The sequence below is a fragment of the Anopheles nili genome, chromosome 3 (genome assembly GCF_943737925.1).
Source record: "Anopheles nili chromosome 3, idAnoNiliSN_F5_01, whole genome shotgun sequence".
Classification (NCBI taxonomy): Eukaryota; Metazoa; Arthropoda; class Insecta; order Diptera; family Culicidae; genus Anopheles; species Anopheles nili.
Genome location: NC_071292.1, coordinates 32740001 through 32755688, shown reverse-complemented (window position 1 = coordinate 32755688; position 15688 = coordinate 32740001). Strand labels below are relative to the sequence as shown.

Below are 15688 nucleotides of genomic sequence, written 5' to 3'. Positions count from 1 at the left end.
TTCAGTGGCATTTTCCACGCGCGCTTTATTCATAGTTCCCATTTTTTTTTGCTGTTGTCGTGCGTCTGGAGTGGAGACGGATATCTAAATTGTCAATCTCGCCAGCGCAAAATGCGCCCTTTTATTTCGTCCTTTCGTCCTTCGTGGCGTGGACGTGGACGAAACGGTGCACATTAGTGCACAGAGAGCTGCTCTTTGGTCGCGTAATGGAACCATCGCGCCCTGTACCCGGGAAAGGTGGGAAAATGAAAGCAATAAGCGATGTCGTCCTGGCACCGGGACAGCCCGAGTGGAGTGGTGAGTTTTTTGTTTGTTTCGGCATCAGCTAAATGCAACGGCGAGATGGGAAGAGATTTTCGTTAGATTAAAGGGCACATTCCGCGCGATAAACACGCCTAAGCGAAGGTTCGTGCTAAATCATATTTCGTTGGCATGATTTTTCGCTTTAAATAACACACTACCCGGCGATCTTATCGGTCTAATTTTCAGCAACGGTTCACGTGCCGAAACGCACCTCCAATAATGTCGCTTATCGAGTTGGTCTCCCTTTTTGGCTTGATCGTTGCCATAGTGATAGTGCGTGATTGCATCTGTATTAGCTGTTGTATTTCCCCTTTCGAGAGTGTCATCATACGTCGTAATAATTATGCCTTGGGGCTCTTTTTTTTCATGGGACAATGCAACAGCCCTCGACACGTTTGTGATAGTTGACATTATTTGCAGGATAATGACCGTGTGCCGTGTGTTCTTAGAGTTTCATAGTTTTCCATTTGCTGGAACCGTTTCAACGCCTACTTCGATCGTTCGGAGGAAGCTTCATAGTTGAATCTAAATGTGAATTCCCGGAAATCTCCGTTACATTTTTAATAGAGAAGGAATCAAAACCCTTTAACATAATTACATCATCACATCCGTTGCTCACCAATTCAGCACCGATGAGATCATTAACCGAGCTGTGTGTTTGAGGTAAACAGATGAATATAATACACCACGGCGGAAATGCAAGACAAAAGGCGCAACCGGAACACGAGTCGCCCTGAGCGCCTGGAACATGTTAGTGTGTCCTTTTTTGCTGCGACAAATGCATGGGAACACACAGGATGGGGGCTTATTTTCCTAAAGCAACCACTTATGCACAGGATGTCAATGGCACCGGTCACAAGGACAAAGCGAAAGGTGTGTGATTCTTTCGTTATGTCACGAAGCTGTGTGAAGCTAAGGCTAAATGCAGCAATAAATGGCTTATGTAATTATGGGAACATTTAATTTCCTCCCGGAAGTGCAAGAAAACATGTGCCTTTATCGGTCGAGAGCATCAGACGATTTGCACGTAGATTAGACTAGAGTCCTTTTTCATCTGTTTTAGCTTCATCTTCATTTGCTGACAAGCTTTCTGTAAATGTGTTTAAACTTCTTTAAATCCAACAAAGCATCAGTTTAGCCAAAGCGAGGGCAAAAATTCCACCCCCGAACGATGTGATAATGAGAAGCTGACTGGAACCATTCTTTTCCTTCTCATCCTACTGGAATTCCGGTTTGGGAAGGATTATTCCGATGCTGGGATGTCACCACGAGCACCCGAGCGCAATGAAACCAAGCAGCACTTTGCTGCTTCACAGAGCGCTTCCCACAACAAGGAACGTGCCCGAAACCGGGGCCAAGCCTTTTGCTAATTAGTTACTTAAAGACTTTGTGACACGGCCCGGTTGGCAAAATACACCGAGTACGTGCCGAGAACGTTGTGCTTTAAGCACCGTCCAAACAATGGGTCCGTTGGTTGATTGTGCTGTGTGTTTTAACGCCTGTAACTGTAACATTCTCACGGTTATTAAGTAACCGATCAATACCGAGTCTTTGTGGTGTTTTAGAGAGTATTTTGCAGGGAAAGAGTTGCTTATTCCCAGTAACTATCAGGCATGAAATGATGATGAATGATTTAATAGTGATTTTTCAGCCCCAGACAATGAACTGCATTATTTCTTTACCATATTTAACTTGTGTGAAATTGATATGATGGACTTTTAAAATGATGTAGTAAAGAGTATATAACATGCAATAACATATTATTCAACACTTTATTCCAATTTATATATCCAATCGGCGTAGCAAAAATGCCTTCATCCTGAAAAAGGACTATTTACATAAAAGGCGTCCAATTACCATCTCAAACTCAACCGAAAGTTTGCTTGATTGTAAAATACTCCACATGCTACCAAAAAATTCAATTCCCGCCGTTAGAAACGTGCCGTCCACTCAGATTAGCATGCTCACCAATAACGCCAATAAAATCCCACACTCGACGGTCCGCGGCCTGAATGAATTCTTCCAAAAATTCACCCCACGTGAGAGCATTTTTCGCCCCCGTTTCACCCATTCCGGGACTCCCTCTTTCCCCACCCACCGAAAAAACATACGCCAAACACACGAAAGTTTAATAATGCGCTCAATCAGAAGATGATTTGTGGTGGAAGGTCCTTAAATGAATTACCTCGACCGTTTCCCGGTTTCCAACGGGCGTGGGGGTGGGAAGCAATCGCAAAATCGGTCCTAAAAGAACCTCCGGAACAGGAGGGAACCGAAACGAGCGCCCATTCGACCATTCGAGCTCCATCGTCATCGACCAAACCGACGCGACCTGGTGTCACATGCCATATCTTCATCAAATATAATTGGAACTAATGAGCGCCGGAACGGGTTTTGCGTCTAATGTGAGGCCAACTCAACCCAACCCAACTGGGGGGGAAGAGAATCCTGACGACAGGCCAGCGTTAGCGTTCGTCCTCTTTCTAACGAGCGAACCGAAGAGATGATGGCGAATGCGCACGCCTAGTGAATCCCCTTTTGCATCCGGACACCAGGAGTTGCTAGAGATTAGCGACCTATCGTGTTTTTTTATCGTTATTCTTCTCTCTTCCAGGAACATTGCAAGGAGACCTGAGGAGAGGATGTGAGAGGGTTCACGTTCGAGTTAACCGATGGGGCTGATATGTACCAGGCTTGGGAAGGATACGTGAGGATTATATACTCCACCGTCGTCGTACAGGACATTGTAGCTCCGCCTTCGGCATTCGAGTGAACACGTACCATGTGGGGTTGAAATCAAGTCGAAGAATACTCCAGCTTCGACCAAAGGGACATGAGCCAGCTCAATTGACCTGCTTGTTAGCAATTTGGGCGTTTTTTTTCGCAGGACGAAAATGATTGCGCGTTATTCCCAATCAAGCTTACTGTTACAAACTCCACCAATCGATCGAAAGCTGTGTGGCAGACGCGAGAAAAGAAAGTGAAACACACGCGGCTCATTTGATCAGTACCTCAATCTGGTTTTATTTGAAGTCTTTTCGTGTGATTTATTAATAATTTTTTTTTCCCCCACCGTTTACTCAAGGAATCGTACGCTATCCGACTAGAGTTTGGTTGCGTGTTGTTGTGGTGTATGTCAGACTAGAACACAAGCTCGTCCTATAAACTCGCGACATTCGAAATAATAGATAGGGACTTATTTCTAGCAACTATTTCTTTCACCAAGGACACTACGGCTCGCACGGAAACATCGAAACACAACCACTATTACCTGCCGGTGCTAGTACGACCGCACACACACACACCCATGAGAGCTCATCCTTCGAGCGACTTATCTCGCCTCACCTTCAGCCGTTCAGCGCTCGTTCACGACCAAATCGCAGCATCCACTCTCAGCTTTACGTCAAGTAACCCTGCTCATCGCCTACTATGTCCACGTCACTGCAATCGGACTCGCTGTCATTCATCAGGTCTTCGTCGTCGTCATCACTCAGTGGTGAACCTTCGTGCAGAGGCGTACGGTGTGATGGAGGAGGCCCCAGGTGGGACAGATGGTGGGCCACCAGTGGGTGGGTATGGTGCGGGGGACCCTGCTGCTGTTGCTGTTGCTGTTGGTGTTGGTGATGGTGGTGATGATGGTGTGCGTGTTGACTTGGATGGAAAGCGTGATGCATCGATCCTGTCGCCGATCCGCCAGTTCCGTGAGGTGAAACAGAGGAAGTTCCCGACATTCCAAGGACGGATCCGTTGCTCATGGCTGCTGCTGCTGCCGCCGCCGCTGCTGCTGCCGCCGCTGCCGCTGCTGCCGCCGATCGCTTAACCAGGCTAAAGGACGAATGCATTGGTCCACCGGCGGCCAGAGATTTGAGCATTCCGTTCCCGGATGTACCCACGTTGGAGCAACCGGATGACGATGAGGAGGATCCGGAGGAAGACGACGAGGTGGGAGGTTTGCATCCGTGGGGGGTACCACCCGAACCGCCCTTCCCGTTGCCGTACGTCGTGAAGGCACCCTTTTCACCGCCGGCAGACGGTCCGGAGGATGTTGAGGAGCCGGTGGACGAGGAGGACGAACCGGAACCGGACGAGGAGGATGCGGTGGTGCCATGCAACCGGCCTGAAGACGAAGCAGATGAGTTGGTGTTGGAGCTAGCACCGCTACCACCGGTTGTGTCTGTATGGGAAGAAATGGAAAGGAATTTCTGAATGGTGAAAATTTCGCGAAAACTCCTGTAAAGGACTTGAAAGATGATGCAGGTTCATGGGAGCGGAATTTTCACTGTTTTTCGAATACATTCGAGCGTTGTTTGGGGAGTTTAGGAACGTACTTTTCCCCATGAGTAACACGGGCCAGACAGGTCACATAGGTCTATAGCTCCTGTAGCCATTTCCAGCCATTCTTCCTTCGCATCAAAGCTCGCTTATTTCGTCCTTTGCAACCGATGTTTGATGCCGACTCGGCTTTGTTCCACCAGCGTTTGAAACGCACTTACCCAACCACCCTCAACACAATGGCTCTCGAGTCTGAAAGGACACCCTGTGAGTGATGGCTTTGTCCATGGTCGCGTCTCGAGTCGAATTCGAGTATTTTTCCATCCGAAAGCGGACGCGCAGGTGCTGGGAAATTCTTCGCCCCGGCTGGAATTTTCATCTTCGAAGGAATTCTGGAAACACTGGAGGGGAAAACTCCAACCACCAGTGAACCAAGGAAAGACAAAATGGCATCACGTAAGCTGCAAAACCCCTAACAAAAAGGGGCAAACCCTAATTTGGACGGAATAGGACTAGATGGACGGAACGGAACGTCTCGAAGGGTGAGAATGCTCTCTGTAACTTCTTAAAAGGGTTTTCTTGGGTGAATGCCGTGTACGTGAGAGGGTCCTTTATTGTGATGTCGCTTCGTCCTTTTCCTCTTCACACAACTATCCAAGAATCTCAAGACGAAACAAGATGGCCGCTCGGTGGTGGTCTTCTAAAGACCAATTTCTTGCGACATAAGGGCCGGTAATTGAGTTTGATTACGTGCACCCCTTTTTTGCGAACCCATCAGAGTAGGCCGAGATGTTCCGCAGGACGCTGACCGAATAAGGGGTACGACTTGGCAATGCCTACTGCGCTTGATTGGGGAAGTAAAGTTGTGTTTGAAGAAAGTTTTCTCTCCCTACTGGGTGTCGAAGGAACTGTCTAACCCCACCCAAAAACCGGTCTAGTGTAAGCTTTAAAAACCTTGGTCAGGCTACTTGCCTGCTTCTTGACCAACGAAACTCAATTAGAAGTAGTCTTTGCCTCACAAAATTCCCAGTGGCTAGAACTCCCAGGAATACTTACCAGCCGCGTTGACCTCACGCCGTCGGAGTTGTTTCTTGTGCTTCATACGCCGGTTCTGGAACCACGTTTTTACTTGGGTCTCGCTCAGTCCCAACGCCGATGCCAGCTCAACACGTTCCGGTGTCGATAAGTATCTGCGATGTTGGGTCAAAAATTGAGAGAGAGAGTGGAAAAAAAACCATTACCCCACAGAAAAAAGTGACAAATTGGACACATTAATTTCATCATCACCTGACGGCTCACTTACCGTTGAGCTTCGAAGCGCTTTTCCAACCCCGTCAGCTGAGGATCACTAAATACGGTGCGGGCTTTCCGGCGTCGACAGTGGCGCAGGGCACTCATGCCCATGCCCAACCCGAGCGCAATATCAGGACAACCGGCCCCCGGGAAAAGCGGTGAGCTGGCGAAAATTCCTGGTGGAGTGGTGAAAGTGATGTGTAAAAAAAATCGGCCCCAAAACACCCCACGAAGGCACAACTTTTCCGACCGTTGAAATGCAATTATCGGCCAATGGAGGGAAAAACTCCGATCGCGCTTACCCTGTGACAGGAAGTACGGATCGACCGTCTTGTAACCGCTGGCCGACGGAGCCAGGTACGCTCCCAGCGCCATCTGCAGGTAACCTGGGTCACTATAAGGATTGCTCGTGTACATGACGCTTGCCGACGGTCCGCTGGTGAATTGCACTGGTCCGGCTGGTGAGCTGTTGGTGGCCACGGATGGTTGTGGTGGGGGTGGAGGAGGTGGTGGAGGTGGTGGAGGTTGTTGGGGTGGTGGTATGGAAGAGGAGGAATGATGTGAAGGGGTTCCGGTCGTGGTTCCACTGCGGTCCGAAGTGAGCTTGGTGCCGAATCTGGAAAAAGAGACCAACCGGAAGGGCGTTCGAGAAGGTCAGGTTTTGATGCAAATTGGCTAACGAGTTCGGTGGTCCCTTATTAGTCCCTAGTGGTCCTAATTAGGTGCTCTATGGTGTGAGTGTGAGTGCGCCCGCTGAGTTTTCCGAAACCCGACATGAAGGGGTTTGGTTATTTTTAGGCCAGTTTTTATCTTCCAATTTTCATATTCATTTCTCGAATCGAAATTCATTAGTTATTCTTTAAATGTGAGCTCGAAATCATTCGCTAATGGTCCAAAAAATAATGTGATCTTGTGTCATTCGTTTTATTTGGCCTCTTTTGTTACATTTTCCCTAATTATTACAACACATCTTAATATGTGTCATACATAGCACTGAACTATACAGATACGTGAAAATTTCAAGTCGTAGAAGGCTTTAGCGTAAAAACTATTACAGTGCCACTAAAAAATACAAAGGTCTTCATATGCTGCTTATCAACATTAACGAATGTTCAAGCGAGCTCAAAACGAAATAATAAAAGTAAATTTACGGAATGATTGCTTATGAAATGAACAAAACGAACTTTACTCTTCCAGTTGCATAGATATCAACCGGTTTGGTATCACTAGAGATTTTGTATACTATGTTTTTAAGGATAATAAATTTTAGTTTTAAAATCATGTAAATATGCGCTACGCCTATTCCTCAGAGGTACGTTTTATTTGTCAGATAGTACAAGACACGAAATCGTCAATAAAATGCGTTCCAAAATAGCAACACACATTCATGAAGGATAATCTCAAACTGTATATCCTCGGCCAAGAAAAATGTATTTAAACTCGATTCACTCGTTTCTAATATTGTTCGATGCCTTCATACACCTATTTTCGCTCGAATTTTCACTCTCAAATGAACTACCATTCCTTGCCAATCCCTCAGAATACCACCAGCCCCAAAAGCTCACCTTTCCGTGTGCAACACCTTCCGATACTCGTCATCTGCAGCCCTCCCAGCGCCACTCGTCTGATGGACACTCCGATCGCGCATATTAGCATCACCGGGTTTTCCCCCATTTCCCGAGGCACTACTACTACCGACGTTGCCGACGTTGGTCACATTGCCATTACGCCCACTGTTAGCCGCCTGTCGATCGTCCTTATTTCGCGCACTCACGAGATTCCGACCCACCGACACGACTTCCGGTGGATCCTCACCATCAGACGAACCACCCACGGAATCAGCTCGCTGATCATCTGGAGATTGAACCGCTCGAACACCTAAAGCGAGTTCTCGAACCGGACTGTCCGGATGGCCAACGGCTTGCTGGGCTCCAGTTTGAAACAGAATATCCTCGATCGAAAACGGTGTCTTCACAGCGATGGCCGTAGCCGAAGGTGACTTACAGCGAGCCACAGCCGTCGGTGAAGTGTCCTTCGCACTATAAACGGATCGAGTGCCACCACCGGCGTGAAGCTGAGCCTGCACCGATGCCATCCTTTGATCGGTCGTACACATCGAGGCGCTTTCTGTCAGCACACAGCACACTTCAACACGCCACCTGAAGGTCCTTCCACAACCCACGGAGTCCTTCCTGAGACACACAACCTAACGCACGGCTGGTCAACACCTTTCTGATGTCCTTGCACGCGGCACAACCCAACGTTCGTGTCCTTTCACGGGTGCGAATGATGGTGCATCCTTTTGCGACCGTACCTCACCGATGACTGCCAGGACGAAATCAACCGAACGGAAGCAGAAGCCATTATGTACAACAACCCAACCCCAGAAGGAAGGGATGCTGGCTCGTCCTTTACTCGTACCGTAAGGGGATGAAATCGACGGGCTTGAAATTGAGCTACAACCACACACACACACACACGGGCGCGTGCACATTCACCCTACGGCCGACGAGGATAGTCCAGCTTCCATTTTACATACTTCCGCTAATGAACCTCGCGCACGTCACGTCACGTCCACCTCCGATGCTCCGAAACGTTGACGAACAAATTGTCTGCTAAATTGTGGCAAAATTATGTTTTATCATTCCCATTTAGGAAATTCCCCTTGTGTCCCTTCGCTTTTCGCTCTCCTCCCGCATCCCCAGAGCGAGTACATAATGATAAACGCGCTGCCGTGAAAAAAAAATCCTCCCCGCTCTGGAGCGGCAAAATGGCGGAATGGGATGCCAAATCGAGGTGCTTCGGGGATTTTTTTTTTCACCACCGTTCTCTTTTCTCTAACAACTACAACAACAACAACAATACAACCATCATCAGCAATATCTCGTCATCGCGTCTCTTATCGTCCCTTATTGCCAATTAGTGGGTGCCTTATTGCTCCCCCCCGAGTCGGTGCAAAGTTTGTCATCCACGCGATCGGACGATTGTGCCGTCGGACAGGGACTAGCAGGAAAAACTCGCTCCAACCTCCTTCCAACCGTGCTTCCGTGACCCCACGCGTGGGAGCCCGGATTCTAAATAAAGCCCTGTTCAGCCCTTTCCCAACCCGGTACGGCCGCTCCCGGGGCCTTATTGGTGCAATTTTGCAAAGATTACTGCCATCGCTGATTATGGTTGTGGTATTTCACGACCCCCACTCAGTAGGAGGAGGAGAGAGGACACCCACTAGCACTGAGGGGGAGAGCCTGATTTCGTAACTGAATTAATTACATCTCATTACAATTAACCGTGGCGCTGGCAGGCTGTACGGAACGCGACCGGGAAAATTCATGCCCGCAGGTGAACCACGGCCGGTTCCCGTCATTTGGCATTTTACGCACCGCTTGCTCGGATGGAAAATGTGTGATCGCATTCGCATACCTAGCCAAGGATAATTAATGGGCTGACGAGTCGAACCAACCTGAAATCGATGCTGCAAAGGTTGCTTAGATGGGGATGGTTCTAACAAAGGTTGGGATTGAACGTTAAAATGGTTTTTATCGGAGTCCAGTTTTTATATACTTTAATAACTTGCATAAAACCGCATCAATTCTCATGGAAGAAGGTGAGAAATATCTACTGCTTCGCGTTTTTTTTACTAAAGTAGTGGAAAAGTCGCCTGTTAGCAAAAGTATAACATAAATCCATTATTTCACACACAAAATATGCGTCACGTGTACGCAAATAAGTTTGTATTTTAGCTTATTCGTGTATAATTTTAAGTAATACTTTCAGATACGCTTTATAGCAGTGCTTACATTTTTAATTTAGTCAAAGTACGAGGTAATTGCATTTAAAACATGTTTGACTATCGCTTTATGTAATATTGCACCCAACAAACATGACTCAGTATCGAAAAAGCTATTTTTAAGCCATTTCAGAGTGTAATAAATGCCATTCCCAGCAGCACCACTTTCATCAATATATCAACTTTTTCGCATACTAAAATTTAGGGCAGCCAACAGAGCATCCATGCCATAAGGCATGGAAAGGGAAAAAATGCCCGAAAATTTGTTCATTTTCGACTCACGTTGGACGTATGTAATAAAACAGAATTAAGGCATCAAGTATTTCTTTTGTACTTTTACATAAAAGAGTGTGCATTTAATTTTTTTAGTTCAATTTCACCAAATTTCCTGTATGATCGCAAGTAATTAAATTTAAATGTATCATCCCCAACAATGGGTGGTGCGATTGAAACTATAGCTGAAACATTTGCACACATGAACAATGGATAAGCCAGCACCACAATACCTCACCGAAGGACCCACTCCCAGGTTGTGGTTGTTTCTGAAAAGCGCATCAATAATTCCACCAGCGATGCAGCATCAACCGACCCGTCGGCAGGTCAAAAAGCGGCTTTTAAAATATGCATTCTGACCAGGGTGCACCGGATGGGGTCCAGATCCGGGAGTTCCATCGACGGGGAGCTTCAATATGGTACCGGGCGCCAGCATAATTATGCGCCAATTAGCGGTTGATAATTTATTGAATGTTGCTGCCTGACGCACTGCACAGCACCACGGTTGCATTCTCGCCCTGTTTCATGCACACGAGCCGCGGTTTTGCTCGACAGAACCGCTGGGAAAACGCGCAACGAACGTGGAATGCCACGTGGAATCAAGGATTCGTTTCGCAATGCATTGTTTCAGATGGGATTTATTGTATCGGTGGAAACCATTAAAACATGTCTTTTTGCTTCCTTTTTCCCGCGTTTAGCCTCCCGAGTGCAATACTTTTCGCCCATTGGCATTGATGAAACGACGACACCACGCGCTTACGACACGCAAGTGGATAATTAGTTCGCGCAAGTTTTCCCAGCTAATGTAATTCGGGAGGTTTTTTTTTTGTTCGTCGTCCCAAGCGAAATCACAACCAGGGAATGACGACACAAGCAAAACGGCTTCTAACGACGTCACCCCGATCGATTAAGTTGTGCCGTTCGTGTGATGGCTGGCAAATTACCTGTTTATGTTGAAAGCATTTTTGCTCTTCCCCGCCCCACCACGGGCTCCCCTCCTTTTCCGTCCTTAATTTGATGCGCCACTCATTTATTAGCTTCCGGTATGCCTCCTTTCCGGCTTCTCGGCTTCTCGGCTTCTCGGTTTCTCGACTCCTCCGGCAGTGATTGGATGTTGTGCGCGAAACCATAACACCGACAACGGTCACAGGAAGCAGCCACCCCTTCGGCCCCAAAAGGCGCCATGTTGCGGATTTTCCTTCCCAGGATCCGCTCCGGGCTCCGATCACGGCTAATGGCACAGAAACGAGGCAAGATGAAAACCGTAATGTTTCATTTTCACATTAAACCCAACCAAACGTGCAAATGTACCTTATGTACATGCTCGTGGGTGGGTGCGGGTCGGGATGGGACGGGGTCGAAAGGACGAAACTGATCCTGCGCCTTGCACCGCGTCATCGACTGTGTGGCCATTGCGTTGAAGGCGCGTTTTTCCGTCTAGCCACGCCCTCTGGCGTGGCGTTGGAATGCAACGGTCCATTTTCCCGGGCTGAAGCAAGATAGCATAAACGTCTGCTATGTGATTGTGATGGCTCTGGTTGCTGGGAAAAGAAAGCTCCAACATCTGTATTAGATTGGTGAGGGAAACCTCACCTCGCGGTGTAGGCTCCAAACAGTGGTTGGAGCTTTTCATCCTCATTGAAACATGAATCGGGGATTCTGTGGTACAATGCATTGACGAATAACGCAGAAAATCGAGTACATCAAAGTTCAATTATATCGGTAAAATCTTTCATTATCTCCTTGAAGTAGAGCATTTATCAAAAAGTGCTGAATAACAATAACAGCTGAGCATGCGTGTTTAAGTTGTAAATAATTCGGCCAGCAATCATATGGGGGGTATAGCTCAGTGGTAGAGCATTCGACTGCAGATCGAGAGGTCCCCGGTTCAAACCCGGGTGCCCCCTCTCCCGATGCTTTTTGCTGCTACTGTTGCTCCCCGAAAACGACGAGCTTTTTTCATATCTTCTCTACTCTCCTGATTCGGTAATGTAACTCTCTCTCTCTCTCTCTATTGCTTCAAACAGACACTCAAATATACTCTCCACGACTGAGTGCTCGCCAATGCAAAATTGATCTCTTTTAAAGGGGGGACACTCACCAAAAAGGGAGGTTCCACCGAGATTTGAACTCGGATCGCAGGATTCAAAGTCCTGAGTGCTAACCATTACACCATGGAACCGTACGCCACAGTGGTTACCAACACACATACAAACGTACTTCTCACGTTTTTAAATAATTTATTGAAGTAAACTGACAATTTTTAAAACCAATATTTTTAATCTAAAATCAAAATGGGCATCAAACCCCATAGTAAATATAACATTTCCTCTTTTAGCGTAAATTAGTAGAATTTTAGAATCATGGTCACCAGTATCTATAAGACATTCTATTTGCTAACAACGGTAGGATTAAAGATATTAGCAGATTACTGGATTCTGAAACTCAAGTAGATTCTGCATTCATTGACTCAATCAATCTCAAGTGATTATTTTTTTACCGGGCAGCTTTGTGAATGCTTGATGAATTTGCAATTCCGAATATTCCCAATATTTTATCTAGAATGTATGGAATAGAATTTTTTATTGACTACACATAATTAATTATCAATATTGTATAATAAACCGCACAAGAATAGTATTACACTAAGTTACAAGTATACCTTGACGTATGGTTCACTGCACGGACATCAGGAATCGAACATAATTACGCCCCACTCAAGCACTAGCTGGGCTTCTCAAAAGTACCTACTTTCACTAAAATCATCGAATACTCTGTCAAATTTTCCAGCTTCGCATGAAACAGTAAGTCAGAAATAAGCTTCTCTGCCACTATTCGCTGCCGAGTGTTTAAGCTCTCCAGCTCCAAGGCAACATTTGTCGCATATGCTGCCGTTTTTACTTTGACATCCTTCATGCCAATGCTTAAATAATCACAAGATCCTTGCGCCCTTTCAACGTTCGTTCCAGCATTTTGTGCCACGTTGGTGGTTTCGATAATAGCTTCGTCTTGGTTGATATCGTCGGTTTGATTCAGATCGTTGTGGGTAGCAGATATATGCTCATAATTCATCTAAAATAGAAAATGATCGATACATTCACCGTCAGTCATAGCTTTCTCATCTCTATTATGCCGAATTGATGTTACCGAGTCAGACTGATGATTGCTTTCTTCGTTGCCCTCTTGCATATCCTCAGCAGTATGTTTAGATTGTGGATTGAAATCAATGATCTAGAATGAAGATAAGTAAGTACTTATAATTTGCTGTGACGACTGCCTTTTTTAACCCCTTCTACAAGCATTGCCAAACAGATCATCTTACCTCGATTCTTATTGGTTCCGTGAGCTCAGTGTTGTCGATCGGTTGTAATTCTATAAGGCCGTGCTTTGAATCACCTTCTGTATCCGATTCATTGCCAGAACCTGCCCCCTTGAAGGATTTGGCGTAGTTGCTCGATTCGTAGGCACCCAACGAGTCCTCGTATAACCTCTCCTCATGTTCCGGGCTTTCACACACGTTTTCATCATCTAAGGGAACCGAAGGGTGTTTGTTTTGCATATGCCTTTTCAAGCTGAATGTTGTGCTTTGGTAGGAGATAATGTTGAGGCAGTGTCCGCATTTAGCTCTTTTCCCTGTTTCTTTCGTAAAATGGTTCCATATTGTTCTGCCTAATGTTTGACCCTGTTACAAGAAAAAAGAATTGATTGAAATTTTAATTTAATAGATTAAATATGGAACATTGACATAAATAGATTTAATCAAAATAATATTTTGTAATAAAATATTAATTTAAACCTAAAATACTTACACGAACAGCTATTCGATGTTCTAAGAACGGGTGTTTTCTTAGCAAATGTCGCTTCAGATTAGAGTGGGAGGATTTTTCGAAGGAGATCACTTGAGTACAATGCAAGCATTTTGCTTTCTTCGCGTCAGGATCTTTTGCAAAATAGGACCAAATTGATGAGGCATTTTGTTCTGACATTGCTGAAAAATATAAGTTATCGGAATGTTCATCAATTCAATTAATCCCAACTAAATGCATTATTTAATGCATTTTTCGCTGCACGCCTGACACTGTCGAGGTTTTAGTTCGTGCTTGTTTTTGATAATCAGGGCCGATTGTGTAATAATTCATAACTGTGGAATCCAAAAACCTATTTAAAATATGCTATCGACCGCATCTGCAAGCAGTTGGAACAAACCAGTTACCGCCAAAAAGCTAAGTGAACGTTCGACTCATCGTAAACAAGAATCTGCTCCTAGCAGTCGGAGCTCTCGTTCTTCTGTTCTCTACTTGAATTGAAACTAGTACTTTCGGCCAAACGGCGTCCTGCGATCTCCTTTTATTCAATAAAATAATGTAATCGAAGGGACAACCAACAATGCAGGATGTAACTACGTACGTTCGACCTTCAACAAACAAAGCTTGTAATTTGCTCACGATGCGCTGAAGTAAAACAAACACCGATAATCCCCAGTACTCGGTCCATCTTGGAGCGAACTATAATCTTTCATAATTCAAATTTTTGAATGAAGATGGTGATGAAGATCGAACGCATAGATGTTGTTTTCTACAATGAAATCGTTCCAGATTTATGGAAACCCTCCGAATACAGTAAACAAGCCCTGATCGGAACATCGATGCTTTGTTTAAGGAAACAACGATAAACAAGAAATATTCACGCATCACGAATTTGATCAAAGCAATTCATAATAACTACATGCACTAAAACCGGTAATACAAAACCAGAATTTAAATAATTTCAAAAGGAAAATCACCTCTTTTTAATTTACGTTCACTAAAGTGTTTTTATTGTCTAATTTATCACGATTTTGGAAACGCAAATTGACAGATGGCAACAGCCAAACACAAGGTGTATACATAAAGAGCGCTTACAAATCATCGACGGTTGATAAAATTAAGAAAATTCGCTTAAACCTCTCATTAAGGACTGAGTAAAAATAAAGGAAACATGTCTTGTTAATTCCAACATAAATCTAATTTTGTACAATTAAAAAGCTTAAATTTTAACATGAATGTTTGAAAACTGCTATCCCAAATTCATACATGACATAATAACACAAACTGCTTATCTTGTTCCTTAAACATTCACCCATTTTAAATTCATTCATTTCCGTCCAGTTTCCGCATTAACTTACATCCAAAGAGTACAATTAAGCAAATTTTACTGACTAATGACAGACTAGCAATGCTTCTCGAAAGTATCTACTTTTACTAAAACCATTGAATACTCTGTCAAGTTTTCCAGCTTGGCGTGAAATAATACGTCGGATATAAGCTTTTCTGCCACTATCCGCTGCCGCGTGTCTAAACTTTCCAGCTCCAAGGCAATATTTGTTGCATATGCTGCCGTTTTCACGTTGATATCCTTCATACCGATGCTTAAAAAATTACAGGATCGTTGCGACCTTTCAACGTTCATTTGGATGTTGTGCGCCACATTGTTGGTTTCGGTAATAGTCTCCTCAATAACGTTGCTCATATCTTCAGCCTGGTTTATGTCACTGTGTGCAGTAGATATACGTTCGTAATTCATCATCTTGAACAAAACAAAACCGAAACAATTAAAAATTAGAACGATAAGGAAGTCATTCAGCTTACTGGTACCGAATCAGACTGATGGATGGTTTCCTCTATGATCTCTTGTCCGTCATCAACAGACGATTTAGATTCTGGATTCAAGTCTATGATCTGGAAATAGAATGATATATGTTTTTCTGTTATTTGTCTGCAA

At 45.0% G+C, this 15688-nt stretch overlaps 3 protein-coding genes and 2 non-coding genes across 5 annotated transcripts in view; 1 reads left to right on the top strand and 4 right to left on the bottom strand.

The window, feature by feature from the left end:
* Positions 1-3316: 3316 nt before the first annotated feature.
* On the bottom strand, positions 3317-7984 carry LOC128723719 (brain-specific homeobox protein-like). Its single transcript, XM_053817485.1, has 5 exons — positions 7434-7984; positions 6171-6484; positions 5879-6044; positions 5632-5765; positions 3317-4477 (listed from the first exon to the last, which is right to left on the bottom strand). The coding sequence occupies exons 1-5, from the start codon at positions 7982-7984 to the stop codon at positions 3702-3704; spliced, it is 1941 nt and encodes a 646-aa protein (XP_053673460.1). The 3' UTR covers positions 3317-3701.
* A 3779-nt stretch (positions 7985-11763) lies between these two features.
* Positions 11764-11835, top strand: Trnac-gca (transfer RNA cysteine (anticodon GCA)). The gene has a single exon. It is a non-coding gene; the product is annotated as a tRNA-Cys (tRNA).
* Positions 11836-12038: 203 nt separating this feature from the next.
* Positions 12039-12110, bottom strand: Trnaq-uug (transfer RNA glutamine (anticodon UUG)). The gene has a single exon. It is a non-coding gene; the product is annotated as a tRNA-Gln (tRNA).
* A 542-nt stretch (positions 12111-12652) lies between these two features.
* LOC128724098 (uncharacterized) lies at positions 12653-13914 on the bottom strand. Its single transcript, XM_053817862.1, has 4 exons — positions 13725-13914; positions 13251-13597; positions 13076-13159; positions 12653-13000 (listed from the first exon to the last, which is right to left on the bottom strand). Exons 1-4 carry the CDS (start codon positions 13912-13914, stop codon positions 12653-12655), a joined length of 969 nt encoding a protein of 322 aa, XP_053673837.1.
* Positions 13915-15042: 1128 nt separating this feature from the next.
* LOC128724097 (uncharacterized) overlaps positions 15043-15688 on the bottom strand; it is a 1359-nt gene continuing 713 nt past the window's right edge. Inside the window, exons 3-4 of the mRNA XM_053817861.1 lie at positions 15556-15645; positions 15043-15493 (exon numbers count right to left, since the gene is read on the bottom strand). Of these exons, the coding sequence (XP_053673836.1) occupies positions 15137-15493; positions 15556-15645 (447 nt within the window). The 3' untranslated portion in view covers positions 15043-15136. The remainder of the gene's footprint in view (positions 15494-15555; positions 15646-15688) is intronic.

Bases quoted from the DNA above. Each gene is read 5' to 3' on its own strand.
- LOC128723719 (XM_053817485.1), bottom strand. From the start codon at position 7,984: ATGTGTACGACCGATCAAAGGATGGCATCGGTGCAGGCTCAGCTTCAC. The intron at 6,045-6,170 runs GTAAGCGCGATC...CCACTCCACCAG, and splicing joins TCCGTACTTCCTGTCACAGG to GAATTTTCGCCAGCTCACCG. The intron at 5,766-5,878 runs GTAAGTGAGCCG...CCAACATCGCAG, and splicing joins AAGCGCTTCGAAGCTCAACG to ATACTTATCGACACCGGAAC.
- LOC128724098 (XM_053817862.1), bottom strand. From the start codon at position 13,914: ATGTCAGAACAAAATGCCTCATCAATTTGGTCCTATTTTGCAAAAGAT. The intron at 13,160-13,250 runs GTAAGATGATCT...TCTTCATTCTAG, and splicing joins CGGAACCAATAAGAATCGAG to ATCATTGATTTCAATCCACA. The intron at 13,001-13,075 runs GTAACATCAATT...TTTCTATTTTAG, and splicing joins GCAATCATCAGTCTGACTCG to ATGAATTATGAGCATATATC.